At 38.6% G+C, this 18,741-nt stretch overlaps 2 protein-coding genes across 5 annotated transcripts in view; one reads left to right on the top strand and one right to left on the bottom strand.

Annotated features, from left to right (window-relative positions):
- The first annotated feature begins 134 nt into the window (after positions 1-134).
- LOC125230575 (sec1 family domain-containing protein 2-like) lies at positions 135-11,069 on the top strand. Its single transcript, XM_048135772.1, has 11 exons — positions 135-462; positions 1,007-1,258; positions 1,675-1,980; positions 2,574-2,746; positions 3,050-3,205; positions 3,565-3,635; positions 4,028-4,197; positions 4,602-4,882; positions 6,006-6,167; positions 6,746-6,856; positions 10,338-11,069. The coding sequence occupies exons 1-11, from the start codon at positions 283-285 to the stop codon at positions 10,432-10,434; spliced, it is 1,959 nt and encodes a 652-aa protein (XP_047991729.1). The 5' UTR covers positions 135-282; the 3' UTR covers positions 10,435-11,069.
- Positions 11,070-14,065: 2,996 nt separating this feature from the next.
- The window catches only part of LOC125230677 (glutathione hydrolase 1 proenzyme-like), a 104,600-nt gene continuing 99,924 nt past the window's right edge, over positions 14,066-18,741 (bottom strand). For all 4 annotated transcript variants that reach the window (XM_048135917.1, XM_048135916.1, XM_048135915.1 and 1 more), the window contains 4 exons: positions 18,051-18,241; positions 17,328-17,568; positions 16,725-16,838; positions 14,066-16,374 (listed from right to left, as the gene is read on the bottom strand). In XM_048135917.1, coding sequence (XP_047991874.1) covers positions 16,228-16,374; positions 16,725-16,838; positions 17,328-17,568; positions 18,051-18,241 — 693 coding nt within the window. In that variant the 3' untranslated portion in view covers positions 14,066-16,227. The remainder of the gene's footprint in view (positions 16,375-16,724; positions 16,839-17,327; positions 17,569-18,050; positions 18,242-18,741) is intronic.

Raw genomic sequence — 18,741 nt, 5'->3', positions numbered from 1 at the left:
GACTCACATTTCGTCTATTACTGCTAAGTTGGCCAACATGGACTTTAAATGACAAAAACATAGTTTACGAATTATTCGCTTGTCTGTGGTAGAAAGAAACGTCAAAGTTGACAACGCACACGCTAAACGTCAAATCGTCATCGACATTCGATATTGAAAACATGAAAATATTATTGAATTTTGAAACATAGCAGTCGCAAAGTAAGAGATTACAAAAGGATGAAACGGCTATAAAAGGCAACTTACTAAACAATTATAAATCGAGGTTAACGTGATTCAAAAATGGCCATAAACTCAGTTAAAGATTTCGGAAAGGCCTGGTGGTCGGAGGTGTACAATCGTATAATAGGAGCGGCGGTGTTCCTAGACGACTACAGCTCAGAATGTTTGCACTGGGACGGAGGACTGTTGAATCTCATATATGGGGGAGCTGTCTCTGTGAAGAGCTTGTCGCCTTTTGAGGTATGATTTTCAAATTGCAGGACCATTGAACCATTCATTCAAACTAATTTTGACAATATATTATTTGTATTACAATGTAAAATATGATTATTTGGTGCAGGAAGCTCTAATTTAGGCTACTCATTAACTTACTAAGGAATATAATAATATACATAGGTACATACAATCACGCCTGTGTCCCATGAAGGGGCAGGCAGAGCACATGAAACTACTCAGGTTTCAGTGCCACTCTTGGCAAATAAGGGGTTGAAAGAAAACGAAACTGTGACATTGCAGTGACAGGTTAAGGTATAATAATATGGAAGGTATAAATGAGTCAGTGATTTAAAACGGATCTAGTCATTAACTTTCTATTTCGTTTTTAGATTTCTGTACGAAAAAGATACAAAAGGAACCCTTATGCTGCGACCGTCTGTCATGAATGATTTCAATAATAGGTTTAATAATTACAAAACAAATATTATAGTGTCCAAACATGTAACTCTTCTTACAATTTAGACATAAATGAGTGTAGTTTTTAACTTATTGTCATATTTCCTTTTAGTTTGCAAAAAAAGACCAAAAGAAAGCAGTATTCATCACCCAGGCTGCCAGCACCCAGCTCCGCACAGTACGCGAGATCATTAAACACAGTGACTTTGCGCACTGCATGCTGATATGCACAGTGAGCCTGGACGTGGTGTATCTGGAGCTGAACGAAGGGAAGGATGTGAGCGATGTGGTGGCGGCAGGGAAGGCTCCGATGGAGGCCACTAAACAGTTGGAGGGGATGCTGTTGGAATGGATTGGTAAAAAAGTAAGAACATATTTTTTTACCATTTTACATATGTAATTTTTTTTAAGCATGTCCTATACTTCCAAAAGTGATGTTGGCATGCTTTTGCACCTGGAATAATTTACCCAGGTACAAATAATTTTTAACCCTTAAATGCATGACTTTGACAAAAATTTATTCAAATTAGAATTTTGACATGCTGTCAATAGACTCAAAAATACATGATGCATATATACATCACTATGCATTTAAGGGTTAAAGTAAATTACGAATTTTTCCATGCTGTTAATATTTTTTTAAGGTTTTTGTTAAATTAGAATAAAATCAAAATTCCAATTACACAAAAATTCACTTGCCACTCAAAGAGATATAGTATAGCATAAACTAGATTCAGTTTTATCTTTAAAACTACACTGAATAATTGATAAATTTTTCAGCAATGTGCAGTTGAAGTGGTCCATCTCCCACTATTCACAATATCACCAACAAATGTCGTATTCCTCACACCGCCATACCACAAAGTGTATCCAGCATATGACGGTAAACTCACAACGGAGACAACATCAATAGACCTGTACACATTGACCAAAGAGGAAAGAGCTCAAGTGCGGAGGCTGGCCAGTGGCTTGAACAGTATTATGGAGTCTATGAATTTGAAAGAGGATGTATATTATATGGGAACTTACAGCTCTTTGATAGCTGGAGTGCTGGAAAATTCACCTGTTTGCTTGGCGAGGAGAAAGGTAAATCAATTTTTATATGTGAGTGTGCATGGGAAAACATCCCAATTTGTCGATTGCTATAAAGCCGCTGTGTCAGTTTATTCATATAAAGATACAAATAAATCTCGCCTTAATGGTAACCGACAAAGTGGGACGTTTTACTAAACACACTCACATATTATATCTCACAAGAATGTATAAAATGGTTCTAACATTATTATTGTTCTTAACTGTACAGGTTATGGGCACTATTTGTCCCATCAAAAGCGAGTTATAAATATCACAATAAAAAATAGACTCGGGCAAGGCAGGCAGGCAATTATGGTCGCGCGATAAATGATAAAACATCTGGCCGTCCCTATCGCACTTACTAATAGTGCGATAGGGACGGCCTGATATTTTATCGTCTATCGCGCGACCATGCTACCCATGCAGGCCTGCAACAAAATATTCACAAATTGTGGGCATGTTTCTTTATTTACCCCCATTCTCTTTAACTTGTTTGCAGAGTGACTGAGGAAATTCTCGGGAATTGACGAAATTCGGTTTTGAATTTTTAATTTTCGAGATCAGTGGCAACTGTATGCTAACTCTTCTGTCTATCTTCATTTTAGAACTGTACAAGCCCCGCATCCCTAATCGTGATAGATCGCACTCTAGATGTGTGCGGTGTGACCAGCCATTCGATGGAATCTGTGCTCGATAAGATAATGACGGTGCTGCCGAGGTTTCCGGGGCACAGCAACGATGTTGCTGTTGATATGTCACTATTATGTGAAGCTAATGTGTAAGTATTTTAGGAACACTTTAGTTAATTGTGGTTGGTTTACGAATTAAAGTATTATGGTAGAGAAAATTTGTTCGGGTTGGAAGGTCAGATGGCAGTCGCTTTCGTAAAAAACTAGTGCCTACGCCAAATCTTGGAATTAGTTGTCAAAGCGGACTCCAGGCTCCCATGAGTCGTGGCAAATGCCGGGATAACGCAAGGAGGATTCATGGGAGCCTAGGGTCCTTTGACAACTAAAACAACGGTAATGACCACAATAATTTTGCTATTAACATCGCCTATTATTGAATATTCTTCTTTCAGTATCTCGCATCCCGAAGACCTGCAACTCGCCCCCGGCTGTCTGTACCACGCCAACGATGACTCCTGCATGTCCACCTTCGACCACATGATCAACAAGAGCCAGAAGGAGGTCATGTTCGACCTCTACAATAAGCTGTCCAAGATAGACGTGCAGAGGTATTTCTTTAACATATGGAGGGCCTTTATACCTCCAAATTTTGTAATATCGCCGCGGTACAAGCCATGCTAACTAAGACTGTATATCCACCTTCTACCACATGACCAACAAGAACCAGAAGGAGGTTATGTTTGATCTCTACAACAAGCTGTCCAAAAGTGACGTCCAGAGGGATTTCTTTGACACTGAGACCCGCCACGGAGCAGCAGCTGACGTCTACGAAGGATAATTAATAAATTAAATTAAATAAATTAAAGGTTAAATTAATCCATTTTAAGAGTTAGGCTGCAGTGATTTATGAAAGTAAACGCTTTGGTCATTGTCTATTATGTGAGTGTAAGCCTTTTTGAATTTTCAGATCGCCCAGTCCTAAGATGCTGCTAAAAGTCACACCGCAAAGCATTGAGAAGATTGTCGCGGCCGCTAAAGGTAAAACAAACTCACGTTACGAACATATGGTTGTCTGCAATGCCAGCTCTAAATAGAACCTATTTATGCCATACGATTAAATAAATAAATAAATAGTAAATAATTAGGTACTGTAAATATTACGTCTTCTTCTTCCTTGCTCCATCCCACTTTAGGTGGGTCGGCTGTCGGTTCGGGTAAATTATTTGTTTGTTAGTCCACCATGTTGACGGACGGAGTCCCCTGCCTCGTTTTATCCCCGAGATTTAAAGCTTATACATATTTAGGTACGTTTATATTATTATGTATTTATAGATATTACAGATAACTGAAATGACGTAATAAGTGAGACTTGAGTTGATGAGTTTACGCATTCCATGCAATTTGCAATTAATGTTTTATTATAATTTCAGGCAACTACGACGTAATAGAAAAGCACATCGGCGTTCTACAACAAGCCTTAGGCGTGGTCCACACTCTGAAATCGCCTAAGCGTTCGCAGGTGGAACTACTTCAGAATTTAGAACGGCAGGTTTTACAGAATCTGGCCGCTAGTCGCGACTCCACCAGTGTACTACACCAGGTAAGATACAGGCAGACAACACATTTCCGTCAGCAAATACCAACAACAAATAAAAAAATACAGGGATACTGCCTTGTTTTCCCATTAAAAAAAATAATCCCCTAGAATATTTTAATTTTCCCATAACAATAATGAACTTTGCTAGATATCAGCTAGGAAGCTCCAATAAATGGAAATAGTTCCTTTACTGGAACAATGTCAAAATTAAACAGGAACACCAGTTTTCGAAAGCAATTTCTGACAGTGACAAACCTTTTGCATTGTATTTTGAAAGAGTGAGTTGACACAGTTTCAATTATTTTTACGATTTCAACAAAGAGAACTATGTTTTAAAGATTCGTCCAGTATTTTGACTTGCTATTAATTATTTAATGATCTAAATATGTTTCTTTAACCATTTTCAGATCAGCCACCTAATAAAAACCAGAAAAGACCGAAACCTTCCCCTGGAGAGTCTCCTCGCCCTCATAGTCCACGTGTACTCTCTGACCGGCACCGAAGTCTCCTTCTCCAAACAACACGAAGACAGTCTCCAAGAGACGCTGAGCGTCGGCATATTTGAAGATCACAAGACTCTGTTCGCTGACCATGGCCTGAGAGGCAGTCCGGAGCATTGCGACGAAGTGTCCAAGTCTATTATGGGGAGGTTGAAGGAGATTGCAATGATGAGGAAGAATTTGCAAAAGTGAGTATTTACGATGATTTTTGTGCAAGTATAGTGACTGCAAAATGCTGGTGTTTCTCTTTGGTAAGTACGAGTACTTGGGGACCATAGTTTATAGATTGAACTTAGTCTATGACTATTCTCTCATCGGTACTGAAGTATTCTCCAAATATCATGAAGACAGTCTACAAGAGACGCTGAGCGTCGGCATATTTGAAGATCATAAGACTCTGTTCGCTGACCATGGCCTGAGAGGCAGTCCGGAGCATTGCGACGAAGTGTCTAAATCTATTATGGGGAGGTTGAAGGAGATTGCAATGATGAGGAAGAATTTGCAAAAGTGAGTATTTACGATGATTTTTGTACAAGTATAGTGACTACAAAATGCTGTTGTTTCTCTTTGGTAAGTACGATTACTTGGGGACCATTGTTTATAGATTGAACTTAGTCTATGACTATTCTCTCATCGGTACTGAAGTATTCTCCAAATATCATGAAGACAGTCTACAAGAGACGCTGAGTGTCGGCATATTTGAAGACCATAAGGCGCTGTACGCTGACCATGGCTTGAGAGTCCAAGTCTATTATTGGGCGGTTGAAGGAGATTGCAATGATGAGGAAAAATTTGCAGAAGTGAGTAGATTTGTGAAAAAAATACCATACCCACACCAAAAGTCGAAAGTGTCTTCAGTCGAAAATGGAAGGCAAGTGTTAAATTTGACCTATTGGGTATATATAGTGTCTAAAATTCTATACGTCTCTCGGTTATGATTACTATGTGTGAGAGAGACCGGTATTGCTACCACGTCGGATTGTTAGTCGTGCTATCTTTTGTTTCATGACTATACATCAGTAAATCGAGGGTTTACTGGTGAAACCTGATAAGTTGAGCAAACTGGTTTTTGAAATTCGAACTATGCAATTTCCACAATGTTGTTATTTCAAGGACAAATTTAATTATCTCGATCGAAATGTTCTATTATTTTCTGTCTCCAAACTTATAATAATATCTTCTAATTGAATCGAAGTGAAAAAAGATGAAGAAGCTAATTCCAAATGAAATGAAAGTCTGATATTATTTTACCAAATTTTTCTTGACTACAATATAAATTATACGTTATGTAAAGATTTTTTTTGTTAACAGGTACAACTCAGTCCTAAAGCCGTGCGAAACAGGCGGAGGACACGAGTACCGCGGCGTGTTACAACAATTAGTTGAAGATCTGGTAGACACTGAGCGACCAGAACTAACGGACCTACGGCACAGGAATGAAGGACTCAAAGATTTACTAAGAAGCGGTCTCAAGTAAGTACTAAACTGACTCTAGAACACATTCGGTATCAGAAGAAAAATGGTACGACGTTCGAAACCGGTCGTAATTTATACTTATATGGTGAGATCTCGCCCAGCGGGTTGTCCAGCATTTGAGCAAAGTTCACGCGCGCCCACCGGGTGGGTTCTTGATTGCGAAAGTGTTAAAAATACATAAGTAGTGTAAGATCCTACTAGATCCTAAAGCACTGTCAAAAAAAGTATTGAGGCGTATTGCAACAGCTGGGAAAAGACTCTGTAGGCACAGACCGATCAGGGGGTTACCATGACGTGCTAAAGCCGTTCAGTTTAGGTTGAGAGAGAGGGACGGAGCTATGTAACTGCTATAGCTGTGTCCCTTTCTCTCAACCTAAACTGAACGTCTTTAGTACGTCATGGTAACCCCCCAGAACTAACAAACTTTCGATATAGGTACGAAGGCCTCGAGGATTTATAGCTAAACGGGCTCAAGTCTGTAGTGTCTTCCTGGGTTTTGAATTTTCCATATTCGGATAAAAAAAGCATGTCCTCACAAAATGTACGATGGTAATTAAGATACGTTTAATTTTCAGCATCCTAACGAGTAAGAAAACTCGCAGCACGAAGCACCCGCTCGACAGCCCCACTGTCATCATCTTCGTCGTTGGCGGCATTACTGCCGAGGAGTGCAAGCGAATCCACAGGTAACACCCGTTGGGGCAGCAAAGGTTTTTCATAGATGGCGCCATCATAGCCTCACCATGTCTTGGGTTTTGTTCTTCTATGAATGAGATTTCAGATTAGATTAAAAGGGCTGACATCTGGTTGGCCACTTAAGAGCGCTATGACAAAAAAAGGCGATATATTGTAAAATGTACAATATTTATCGGCAAAATTGTACACTTTACTCATACTAAAAGACAGTAAAAGTACTTGTTTCAGTTAGAAAATCTAATTAACTGTCGGTTCATTAAAAAACATATGGAAGAAAAAGCTTTTTCAATTAGTAATGATTTTTTTTTCTGATGCTCGTTTAGGAAAAACCGCGCGAAGCACAGATTTCGGAGCTCTTATTATGTACAATTTGATAAGCTCACTCTCATAAATGCGGTAAATTTAAATTCCTAATATCTTGTACTTTAGGCCCATTAAACAATATTTATCATTTAATCCTTTGAAATTGAGAAATTGAAAGTAAAACGAACTCAATTTTGTCTTGAAAATACATCGAAACAAGTGATCATTTCTCCGAAAATCTACATGTTATCGAAGTTATTTTAGTATATAAATAATCTGCACAATGTGCTTAAATTGCTGTTATCCATTTGTCGTTATAATATTTTATCATGATTTTTTGCCAATTTTTTGAAAACTAGCCTTCCTGTCGCTATTTTACCGGCGACGGACGCCTACGATTTCAGTGCCGCGCCGGAGCTCGAGGAGGTGAGACGTATGTTGCTTCGCTCTCCAAGTTTTCATCGCAAACGTCGAGAATATTTATCGTTGTGTGGGTCGGACGCCTTGTTTATACACGGGCTATCCTCGCATTGTGTGTGTGTAAACAGCGACCAACGAATTTGATCCTAGATCCGTAAATATTTGCTTTTGTAATATTTTGTTATGTTTGAATGTTAAAGTATTACAACGTTATGATGATAAATATGCGAAAATTACAATACGGTCAAGATGATAAGACACATCAAGATGGTACTCGGAATCTGATGATGGAGCCAGAAGGTGGTCACCAGTACCAGTGAACCATGTAAGTAAACGACTTCGTGTTTAGGTTCGTTGGGTTCGTCTCAACAAGACCTTTGACAAGAGGTGGTACTCAGGGTCTGATGATGGAGCCAGATGGTGGTCACCAGTACCAATGAACCATATGACTAAACCACTTCGTATTTAGGCTCAATGGGATCGTCTCAATAAGACCTTTGACAAGAGGTGGTACTCGGGATCTGATGATGGAGCCAGAAGGTGGTCACCAGTACCAGTGAACCATGTAAGTAAACGACTTCGTGTTTAGGCTCGTTGGGTTCGTCTCAACAAGACCTTTGACAAGAGGTGGTACTCAGGGTCTGATGATGGAGCCAGATGGTGGTCACCAGTACCAATGAACCATATGACTAAACCACTTCGTATTTAGGCTCAATGGGATCGTCTCAATAAGACCTTTGACAAGAGGTGGTACTCGGGATCTGATGATGGAGCCAGAAGGTGGTCACCAGTACCAGTGAACCATGTAAGTAAACGACTTCGTGTTTAGGCTCGTTGGGTTCGTCTCAACAAGACCTTTGACAAGAGGTGGTACTCAGGGTCTGATGATGGAGACAGATGGTTGTCACCAGTACCAATGAACCATATGACTAAACCACTTTGTGTTTAGCCTTATTGGGTTCATCTCAATAAGACCTTTAACAAGAGGTGGTACTCAGGGTCTGATGATGGGACCAGATGGTGGTCACCAGTACCAATGAACCATGGAACTAAACCACTTCGTATGTAGGCTCATTGAAATCGTCTCAACAAGACCGTCGACAAGAGGTGGTACTCAGGGTCTGATGATGGAGACAGATGGTGGTTACCAGTACCAATGAACCATATGACTAAACCACATCGTCTTTAGGCTCATTGGGATCGTCTCAATAAGACCTTTGACAAGAGGTGGTACTCATGGTCTGATGATGGAGCCAGATGATGGTCACCAGTACCAGTGATCCATGTAACTAAACCATTTAGTAATCAGGCTCATTGGGTTCTTACTTCTTCTTAATAAGACCTTTGACAAGAGGTGGTACTGAGGGTCTGATGTTGGAGCCAGATGGTGGTCACCGGTACCAATAAACCCATGTAACTGAACCACTTCGTTTTTTTATGTTATTCAAATATGCGAGTTGATTTTTGGTGACCACAATCTCTCTCCATCATCAGACCTTGAGTAACACCTTGAAGTAATTAGAATTATATTTGACTTATTTTATCATCATATTAATATATACTTTACTCTAATACTTATCATATAACAAAAGCAAACATTTGGGATGGGATCTACTTAAATATGATCACAGTTTATAATTATTACTTTAAATTTTTAAATAAATTTTAACGTAATTAATATTATTTTGCGCTATATTCTAGTCTTTTCGTACAAAATAATGTTTATTAGAAATCAAAAGTTTATATCGAGATAGTAGATTGTGGTTGTTATCAAAATTCCATAGGAAGGATCAAGATTGTTTTGTCCATTATTGTAGTGCGAGCGAGTGATAAGACGTGCTAGAAAGGGTCGGCATATTGGGCTCGCGCGGCGGGTAAAATACCTAATTTCGCCCGACGCCGAAATGTTATAACGCTCTTAAAGTACATTACGATACAAGTGCGTAAAAAAAGAAGTTCGAATTTCCTTTTCGCACGTGTATCGTACGACGTTTTTCAGTACAGATGAGCCTCTAAAGTTTCGACCTGGCATATAATGAACAACTTCTCGAACAAGTGCGTAAAAAAAACATCATCTGTACTGAAATAGTACATTACGATACAAGTGCGTAAAAAAGGAAGTTCGAAACGAGTGGCGATAAATTAAAACACGACCGAAGGGAGTGTTTTAAATCGTCACGAGTTTGAAATTTCCTTTTCGCACGAGTATCGTACGACGTTTTTCAGTACAGATGAGCTTCCGAAGTTTCGACCTGTTATATAATGAACCACTTCTCGCACTAGTGCCTAAAAAAAACACCATCTGTACTGAAAAAATATTTTCGATGTCATTTTTAACTAATTTCACTATTTTTATGTATGTCGCAGGATTAAGTAAAAATTACTTATTGTACCTTACTTTCACGCGGCATACTAACGCAGCTCTTTAATTCAGTACCTAAGGCACTAGTCTCACCAAAAGCGAGGAACTAGAACTCGCTCGCGGTATTATCGCGTCTCTTTTATTTACACTGGAGTGACTATCTTTTGTTCTTTTCTATCGCCGATCATAGCTTACTCGCTTTTTTTTTTTTTATTGAAAAAAGAAAAACCTTAAAGTCTAAAGTTAAATAATCGCCAAACTGTATAACAGTGCTGTGCAGCGGTTTTGGTGGGACCAGTGCCTAAGTCTTAATATGAATCTGTTTGCCATATACTGAAACAGAAAAACAGTCGTAGCGATATTTAATTAGCCATCTTCATCCGCAGGACCGTGATCACGAGCGGCGTCGACACAGCCGTCTTCATTGGCTCGACCAAATTTGTCACACCAGTGGAAGCCATGAGAGATGTCCTCGCCTTATAGCAGTACTCGCCTCTGCTGGCCCGCAAGAAGAGTTCCAGCTCTGTCAACGACACTGGCCGGCAGATGGGGCTGTATTAACTGCTGTATCTGGTCGATAGATGGCGTTTATCATTTAAATAGAATTCGTCACACCAGTAGAAGCCATGAGGGATGTTCTCGCCTTATAGCAGTACTCTCCTCTGCTGGCCCGCAAGAAGAGTTCCAGCTCTGTCAACGACACTGGCCGGAAGATAAGGCTGTATTAACTACTGTAACTGGTCGATAGATGGCGTTTATCGTTTAAACAAAATTCGTCACACCTATTGAAGTCTAGAGGGACGTTCTCGTCTTATAGTAATTCTCTCCTCTGCTGGCCCGCAAGAAGAGTTCCAGCTCTGTAAATGACACCAGCCGTAAGATGGCTGTATTAACCACTGTAACTGGTCGATAGATGGCGTTGGAATCGAGGTAAAACTTCTATTAACTTAGAACAAGTTTTGATGATGCCCCCTAAGCCCTAAATTATGAACTTTTGAAAATAAGTGTGTTACAGAGCAAACTCGCCAATCGAACATCATCACTTGACGACATCATTTGACTTTCTGAACCTCTGGTCCTCCAGGATTTTGCTAGTCAAAAACAATCTTGTGTTTCACATTCATAAATTTTAATTATGAACTTTTGAAAATAAGTGTGTTACAGAGCAAACTCGCCAATCGAACATCATCACTTGACGACATCATTTGACTTTCTGAACCTCTGGTCCTCCAGGATTTTGCTAGTCAAAAACAATCTTGTGTTTCACATTCATAAATTTTAAATATCATCGCTGGCAAGGAGTTAAGAAGAATATATTCATTAGGACTCACGTATTTTTGTGTTGGGTGAATCCACGTGAAATTAACGTGAGTCACGACTTCATTGAGTGTTTATTTGAACTACAGCTGCAAATTAAAGCATCTATGCATATATCGGGAAAGTAACACTTATTTAGAGATAGATTATCACTTGAACTTGCATTGTGAATAAATGGAACATACATACAATCACGCCTGTATCCCATAAAGGGGTGAAACATGAAACTACTAAAGCATCAGTGCCACTCCTGGCAAATAAGGGGTTAAAAGAAAACGAAACTGTGACATAAATGTAACATTCCATAAAAATCGTGACTAATGTTACTCTTGCCGCGGATTGACTCTGTTGGAGATTGCTCTATTATACGAACATACCTGACATACAGTCAATTGGAACCCTAGGCCACTGTAGAACTATGTCATAGTGACGTTATAAATCACATTGTAAGAAATCTCTTCCTGCTTGTCATTTTGACATGGTTGTAAAGTGGCCCAGGGTTCCAATTGGTTGACTGTACACATCTGTTTCCCACGAAAGCTTAGGTATGAAATGAAATAGACAGTAATATAAAAGTAAGTAGTTTTAATATAATAACTGGGTACCTAGCTAACCTTTTATAGTAGGCACCAAAGGGGATCGAGTATTAAAGAGAGTTACTGTCAAAGTAAAATGTATAATCACAGTGCATAGACTGCCATCTCTCGACACAGGCTTAAAACTTTTGAACCTCAGTTTTGACAATTTGGCCCATATTCTTAGCTTGATATGTTTTAAAATGTCAATATTATTATTAGCGCCATCTAGCCGAGCGTACCCCAAAGGTGTATCGCCATCTAGCTCACCGTACCTTTTTCTGTATGGTTTTGGGGTACGTTTTTTTCTTAGACTTTATCTGTCTATACGAAGTTATATAGGTCTTTGTAGTTGTAGTTTTTTAATCTTTGTTGCTCGCTAGATTGTGTACTTCGGCTGTTATTGATTTATGTGTTGGTTACTTCTAAAGTAACTACACAGTGTTATTTTAGGAATAAATTTACTGTGAATATTTATAATACATTTTAAATATATTTAATTAATTTTAAGTGCAATGCAATTACAATGCAAAAATATAAACTGAATGTTATTAACTTAATAATTATGTTTTTGGCTAGTGTAAAATAAAGAGTAACTCTGTAGATATGTTTCAAACGTTATAAAACTTATAAAATATAAATAAAAATCGTTGTAATGTGTAAATGCATTTTTATTAAATAATTCTACTAGATATAGGAATAATAAAAAATATGAAAAATCTCTCGTGTGGTCACCCTACTTCTGTCCTCAACTTTCCGTCAATAACCGAAAAGCTAATAAGACCACATCAGACCACATATTATTCGTAGAGGTAGCTTATTTTCATAGTCAACATCAATCATCATTATAGGCAGATTTATCAGTATCGCTACTCGACACTAGATGTCGCGACAGACGAAATTCCACTATTATCAACTAAAGCGACTATTGCACTCTTGACGGTAAAACGTTGCATTAATACTAGCAGTAAAGATGTAGACAATACGATGGCAGACGCTGTACAAAATTACATACTAGACTTTTAAACACATCGTTTGTTTGTTGCTTTTGTATAACTTCTACTTGCTTCTACAAAAAATATAACATTTAGCTGCTATCCGTCGTTAGATGGCGTTGTAATCAAATTACCGGCAAGAATTAGCAAAGATTTGCAATCCGTTGCAGAAGTAGTTAGAGGTAACCAAAATAATTAAAACATAACTTATTAATACCTATTACTGGATCGCGTGTAGATTGAACGCAAGTGTTCAATTCAACAATAACTAATTCTACTACGGATATTCATATACACGGTGTTTCCGGTATCACTCAAAACCTCAGACACCCCAACTGATTTTTATTTTTTTAAACTCATCTAGAGTATTCATCTTTTCATCTGATCGTTACTTTTTTTTTAATTGAATTTTTAATTTTCTATACAGCTCTACTTGACTTTTAGCTCTACACTCAATAAAATAATTGCTAACTACCATCATAAACCATAAGACTATTTATTTGTGTACGTTACTGCAACGACATAAGGTTTACCAATAGACAGCTTAGATGTCACTGTAAAACACTTTAAAGCTTTGTCACAGTAAACTTCAAATTGGACAGGTAATCGCAGTAAGCAAATAAACTCAACATTCAAAATGACAAGGTTGTAATTAGGTACGAGTTCAATTTGTTATGACTTATGATAAACATTAAGATTAAACTGACAAACAACGTCAAACTAGTAGCGGAAAAAATAATCGTCCAAGTAACCGGCCAGTATTAATACCCCTAAATACAGAAAAAAGGTAAACAACCTCTAGCAATGCGATATACACAATGTTGTATTACGAGTACAATAGAATGGGCACGTAAAAAATAACTAATAATACTAATTTAAATAAAAATATTACCCCCATCAAGATATAGCTCAATCGATTCTACTCTCGATTCTGAACAAACTGTTTTCAGGTTTTTAGTGTTAAGTGAAACACGGTGTATAAAAACGACATAGGCAGGTAATATTATGTAGAAATTGAACTACCTAATATTCCTCGCTTATTTGTTTTCATTGAGTCTACTTAGGTCTTATATTTGTATATATATAGCATATAGGATTTTTAACCCGTTGAACGCCACGCTTATCAATTACGGCGTATCATCACGAAACTTGTAAGAAGGTTGATATTGGCTGTAGCAGCATGCGACAGTTGGCAAGGTCAGAGTTAAAACAGGAAATAAAAAAACCTTAACTTAAAAAGAGGATTTATTAATGCTTTTAACATTTCACATCATTTAATTTCATTCATAGTTTAGATATTATTGTAATTAGCATCGAATTACAAGTGTAGGTGTATTACCTACCTATCTATAAAGAATCAATGATTAAAACTCATCAGGAAATTCCAGAAACATCGTCCTGAGAGGTAAGTAATACCAATTTTTTTAACTCACATCTTTTTCATGCAATAATATCACAATTAGTCATGGTGACAAACTTGACGCTGAAAGAAATAAGGCGCATACGATTCATACAAACTTCTTTTGTGCAAATTTGATACAAATTCACTTCAATCAACAGCAGGTAGTTAAACTATTACAGGGTAGCGTAATACTTAGGTAATACGTACAACGACGTTAAAAGTGATAGTGTTGCCTAAATCAATACGTGTATACAGGTAATTGAGGAAACCATGTAAAACTCATACAAGTTTCTAGCGCTTTGATTTAATTTTTTGTGTTGTACTACCACGCTTTAAACATCATGTTAGAGATATATACATTTGAGCCAGTAATGATAATTATATGTAAATAAATATGAGATATTAAAATATGAAAATCATCATGTAACATTCATCTTATTTTGAACATCCGTCTTCTAGCTTACTCATAATATACACGGTGTATACCTGGACCATAAGTTTGAACACCAACATAATATTCGGTAGCGAATGCGTAAACCAACTCACATCGTATCTCTCTTGTGCTGACATTGGTGCAAGCGAGATGTACTGATGGTCTGCTTTTGCTATCGAATATGTCAGCGAGAAATAATCGTGGTAAAGGAACTTGCCACGTATATATTAAAATTTTGACATAATATCGGTATCATATTATGTCACCCGCGATATCCTACTTTTGTTTCGATTACTTTTTCTATGTTTTTGATAATCTCGCTCCAATACCTCATATAAGTACACTCAACGGCTCAATTCACACAATGCTTATTTTATAAGATATCATGCCGGTACTGCCGAAGAAATAAAGTAAGTTTCAACTTGTACATTTCGAGCTCTGTCATAGTTGGGGGGACATCGGTTTTAGTCATGATACCTGATGGGACAATGTTGAAGTTCACAGAAATCCAACCAAACATCCTCGTTGGTTTGATTTAGTGGAATAGGTGCCACAACAGGATTAGTTGATGAGTTGCACGAGGGGTCATCATGTTTTCGTGTGTGACACCGGTCTGCTGGCCCTATTATTGATGCCGTTAAGGTCCGTCTTTATTAACTTTATAAGTCAAAGGCAAACTTAGCGTGATTTACGTGAACTATGGCGAAAGTGCCTACATTCGTTATATCTAGACACACCTAAGTTCACGGATATAAACTTTGTAGGTATTAGATAAACATTTTTTTCTTATTTATAGTACCACTTCAAACTTAAACACTAATAAATGCGACATTGAGTGCTCTCATCATAAAAGTTTTCGCATCATCGCATGTAATCACAGAGCATGGAAGCTACTTATCTAGTATAATACTATAAGGAATCATGTAAAAAACTACTTATTTCGCGCACTTAACAACTCTTATTGATACAGTGAGGTGTTGAATTAACTGATGATTTAATATTTAGAAACATATGGACCAAAACCGGAGCCACATAGTAGTGGTTAAGTCAGTGAAACAAGTAGCCGGGTCTTAAAATAGTTCAAATGAATTAACAATAGACGTATTTAGACAGATATTTCGTAAAGCGACTTTGACTTGAACTAAAGGAGTCCATAAATTACCTACCATTCACCGAATGATATCAGCTTGTTAGTTATTCGCTACTATTAGTTTTTGAGATTAAGTGCTAGTCAGACACAGCGGAAACCGCGCGGATGCAAACCTAAGTACTAATAGTACCTACTAGACCGTTCACACTACACTACACCGCGCGGTTGTATTGTGAACGTTCCAGTACTATAGTATTGAAATAAGATCCGCGCGGTTTCCGCTGTGTCTGAACTAGCCCTAATTGACAAGCATTTCTTCCCGTAACCATGTACCTAATCTGTGCCTACATTGTGCGATGACGAATTTGTCTGATTTACGTCTGCTTCATTTTAAACATTGCATGTATGTAAACTAGCCTGTCGATCCACGAGATTCAGTTATGTACGTTATTGGAATGAAAAGTCTAGTCGCCAGAAACATCGCCCCCTTTCCTAAAGTCTGCGTTGGCGTATATTGCTGTCTTGTTTCTGTAGAGGGCGCACACGATCGAGCCGCGGCCGCGGTAGCGCGTCATCACGTGGCCTTTCGCTTTCAGGCCGTTCACGATTCCCTGAAACAAAATTACAGGCTGATGAAGCAATTAAAAAAGATAATAAAAGAGTTGGTGCTGGAACAGGGAAACGATATATTCTTTTTCCTTTAGTTATTCCAAAATTTTGTTTCGGAAGCCCGGGGTCCGTCTTGGAATCCTGAGAATTTTCGTAGGCAGAAGTTTTTACGAAAGCCACTGCCATCTGACCTTCCTGATTAAGGATGAGCCATGCAAGCATAGTTGGGATTAGTTCGGTTTCCTCACCACGAAAAGTGAATAGATACCTATCAGGAATGTTCGAAACGAAATATAAAACGACATTTCGTGACTTTATATTTATTTTTAAGAAATGTAACAGAAAAACTTACCTCAGTAATTCCAAACTCGTATTCTACTTGCATGGGCAACAACTGGTGATGTATCCGCGCTTCGTCCACCGCCTCTTTTATTGTTTGCTGGAACCATAGCTTTCGAATGGCCACCTGGAGAGTAAAAAATAACTATGTTGTAGTTGTACATTATAAAACCAAGTGTAAATATATATTGACCAAAAAAAAAGTTCTCAAAAAACTAAATATAATACAAATAACACATACAAATACCTATTAACGACCGGTCTGGCTTAGTGCGTAATGACCCTGCATGCCTGGTAAGGGCATTTATTTGTGTTATGAACACATACCTATATTTGATCCTAAGTCATGGATGTTTTCTATGTATATTAAGTATGTATTTATCTATATTTAAGTAAGTATGTCGTCGCCTAGCTAGCACTCATATTTAGTACAAGCTTAATTTGCTTATGTTTGAGTCTAGGTTGATCTGTGTAAGGTGTCCCCCAATATTTATTTATTTATTGATATACGACATATGCGTGTGCCTGACCGACCATATTTGTACGTGCGTAAGCTTTCGTTGTCGAGTCTTTGGTGATGCATGGGCATAAGAGAATATAAGAGTTTTAAGCTCACCAAAGCAACGGCCGTGGTAATCTTAGTGCCTCCAGAAGCTCCGAGCACCATCTTGGCATTTCCTACGGCGTCAGAAATAATGCTAGGACTCATTGAAGACAATGGCCTTTTCCCTGGCGCGATGAAGTTGGCCGGAGACGGCTCTAGACCGAAGTAGTTAGTGATGCCGGGGGAGGAGAAATCATCCATCACGTTGTTCATTACGATGCCCGTGTTTAGAGTCGCGAAGCCGGAACCGTAACTGCAAAAAAATATAAGTTATGGATTAAGTTTGACTGTTCATTCAATCTTCTTCTTCAACCTAGCGTTTTCCCGGCCTAGCGCCAGGGTCAGCTTTCCTGCTCAGTCTTCTCCACTTTGCCCGGTCTTTGGCATCCTAATGTGCGAGATTGTTCTCTTCCAAGTTCGCTGTCACGACGTCCAGCAGCTTACGGCTCGGCCACGACATTGGTCTAAGCGCGACAGCGGTGAGCGGCAGCCATACGTGCGAATGAAAAGTCCCATCGCTGTGTCTCGCTCCAATGTATGGCCGCCGTTCACCGCTGCCGCGCTTAGACCAATGTCGTGGCTGAGCCGTTAGGCCTACTGCGGCCGCGTGACCTAGGGCCTTGGACAGTGAGGTTGAGGCATCTGTTTCCGACGTAGTCAACCGGTCTGGTGTAACCCAACATAAGAAAGGACTACGGTGTCTGGCGATTTGAATAGATACATAACATTACTTACTAGTAGTTGATAGAGCTGGTGACAGACACAGCATCTCCATTGCTAGCTATAATAGAGATATGCGCTGTGCCAGCATCAGGTTGCTGGTACACCTCGGCACCGTATATTGAGGAATCGTTGCTCGTCATTGAGTCGTTGATTCTGCTGCGGATCTCCATCCCGTATTCGGGCTGCGTCACGTTTTTTATTAACTGAAATAAAATACGTCTATAAAAATGACTGAAAATTAAGAGAACCTAACTACCTACGATGGTATTTTGAGAATACTTATGACTATGAGTTTGATCTATTTAATATTAACAGGCGAAAATAACATGTTTCCATTTTTTTGTTATAAACAGGTACAGATGTAGTGCGAAAAGGGTTTCCTTCGGAAACGTTCGTATCTGTCATGCTAGTTCAGTCAATGTCAAGTACAAGTCTTGTACTGATACTGACTGAACTAGCATGACACGTTCGTACGTTTCCGTAACAATACGAAGGCAACTCTTTTCGCATTACATCTGTACCTATGAGAATACTACTCCTATTTTCCATAGATTCAGCTTCGGTTGTCGAGAAACCGCTGTTTAAAAGCTCGTCATTTTCTATTAATGTTTACTTAATGACAACCTAATTATTAACATTAAATAAATGTCATATACAAAGAAAAAGTGACCAAGGCCTCCAAGTGTTCCGAGCTGGAATCGAA

The sequence above is a fragment of the Leguminivora glycinivorella genome, chromosome 10, assembly GCF_023078275.1.
Source record: "Leguminivora glycinivorella isolate SPB_JAAS2020 chromosome 10, LegGlyc_1.1, whole genome shotgun sequence".
Lineage (NCBI taxonomy): Eukaryota > Metazoa > Arthropoda > Insecta > Lepidoptera > Tortricidae > Leguminivora > Leguminivora glycinivorella.
This window is presented reverse-complemented; position numbering and strand designations above follow the sequence as displayed.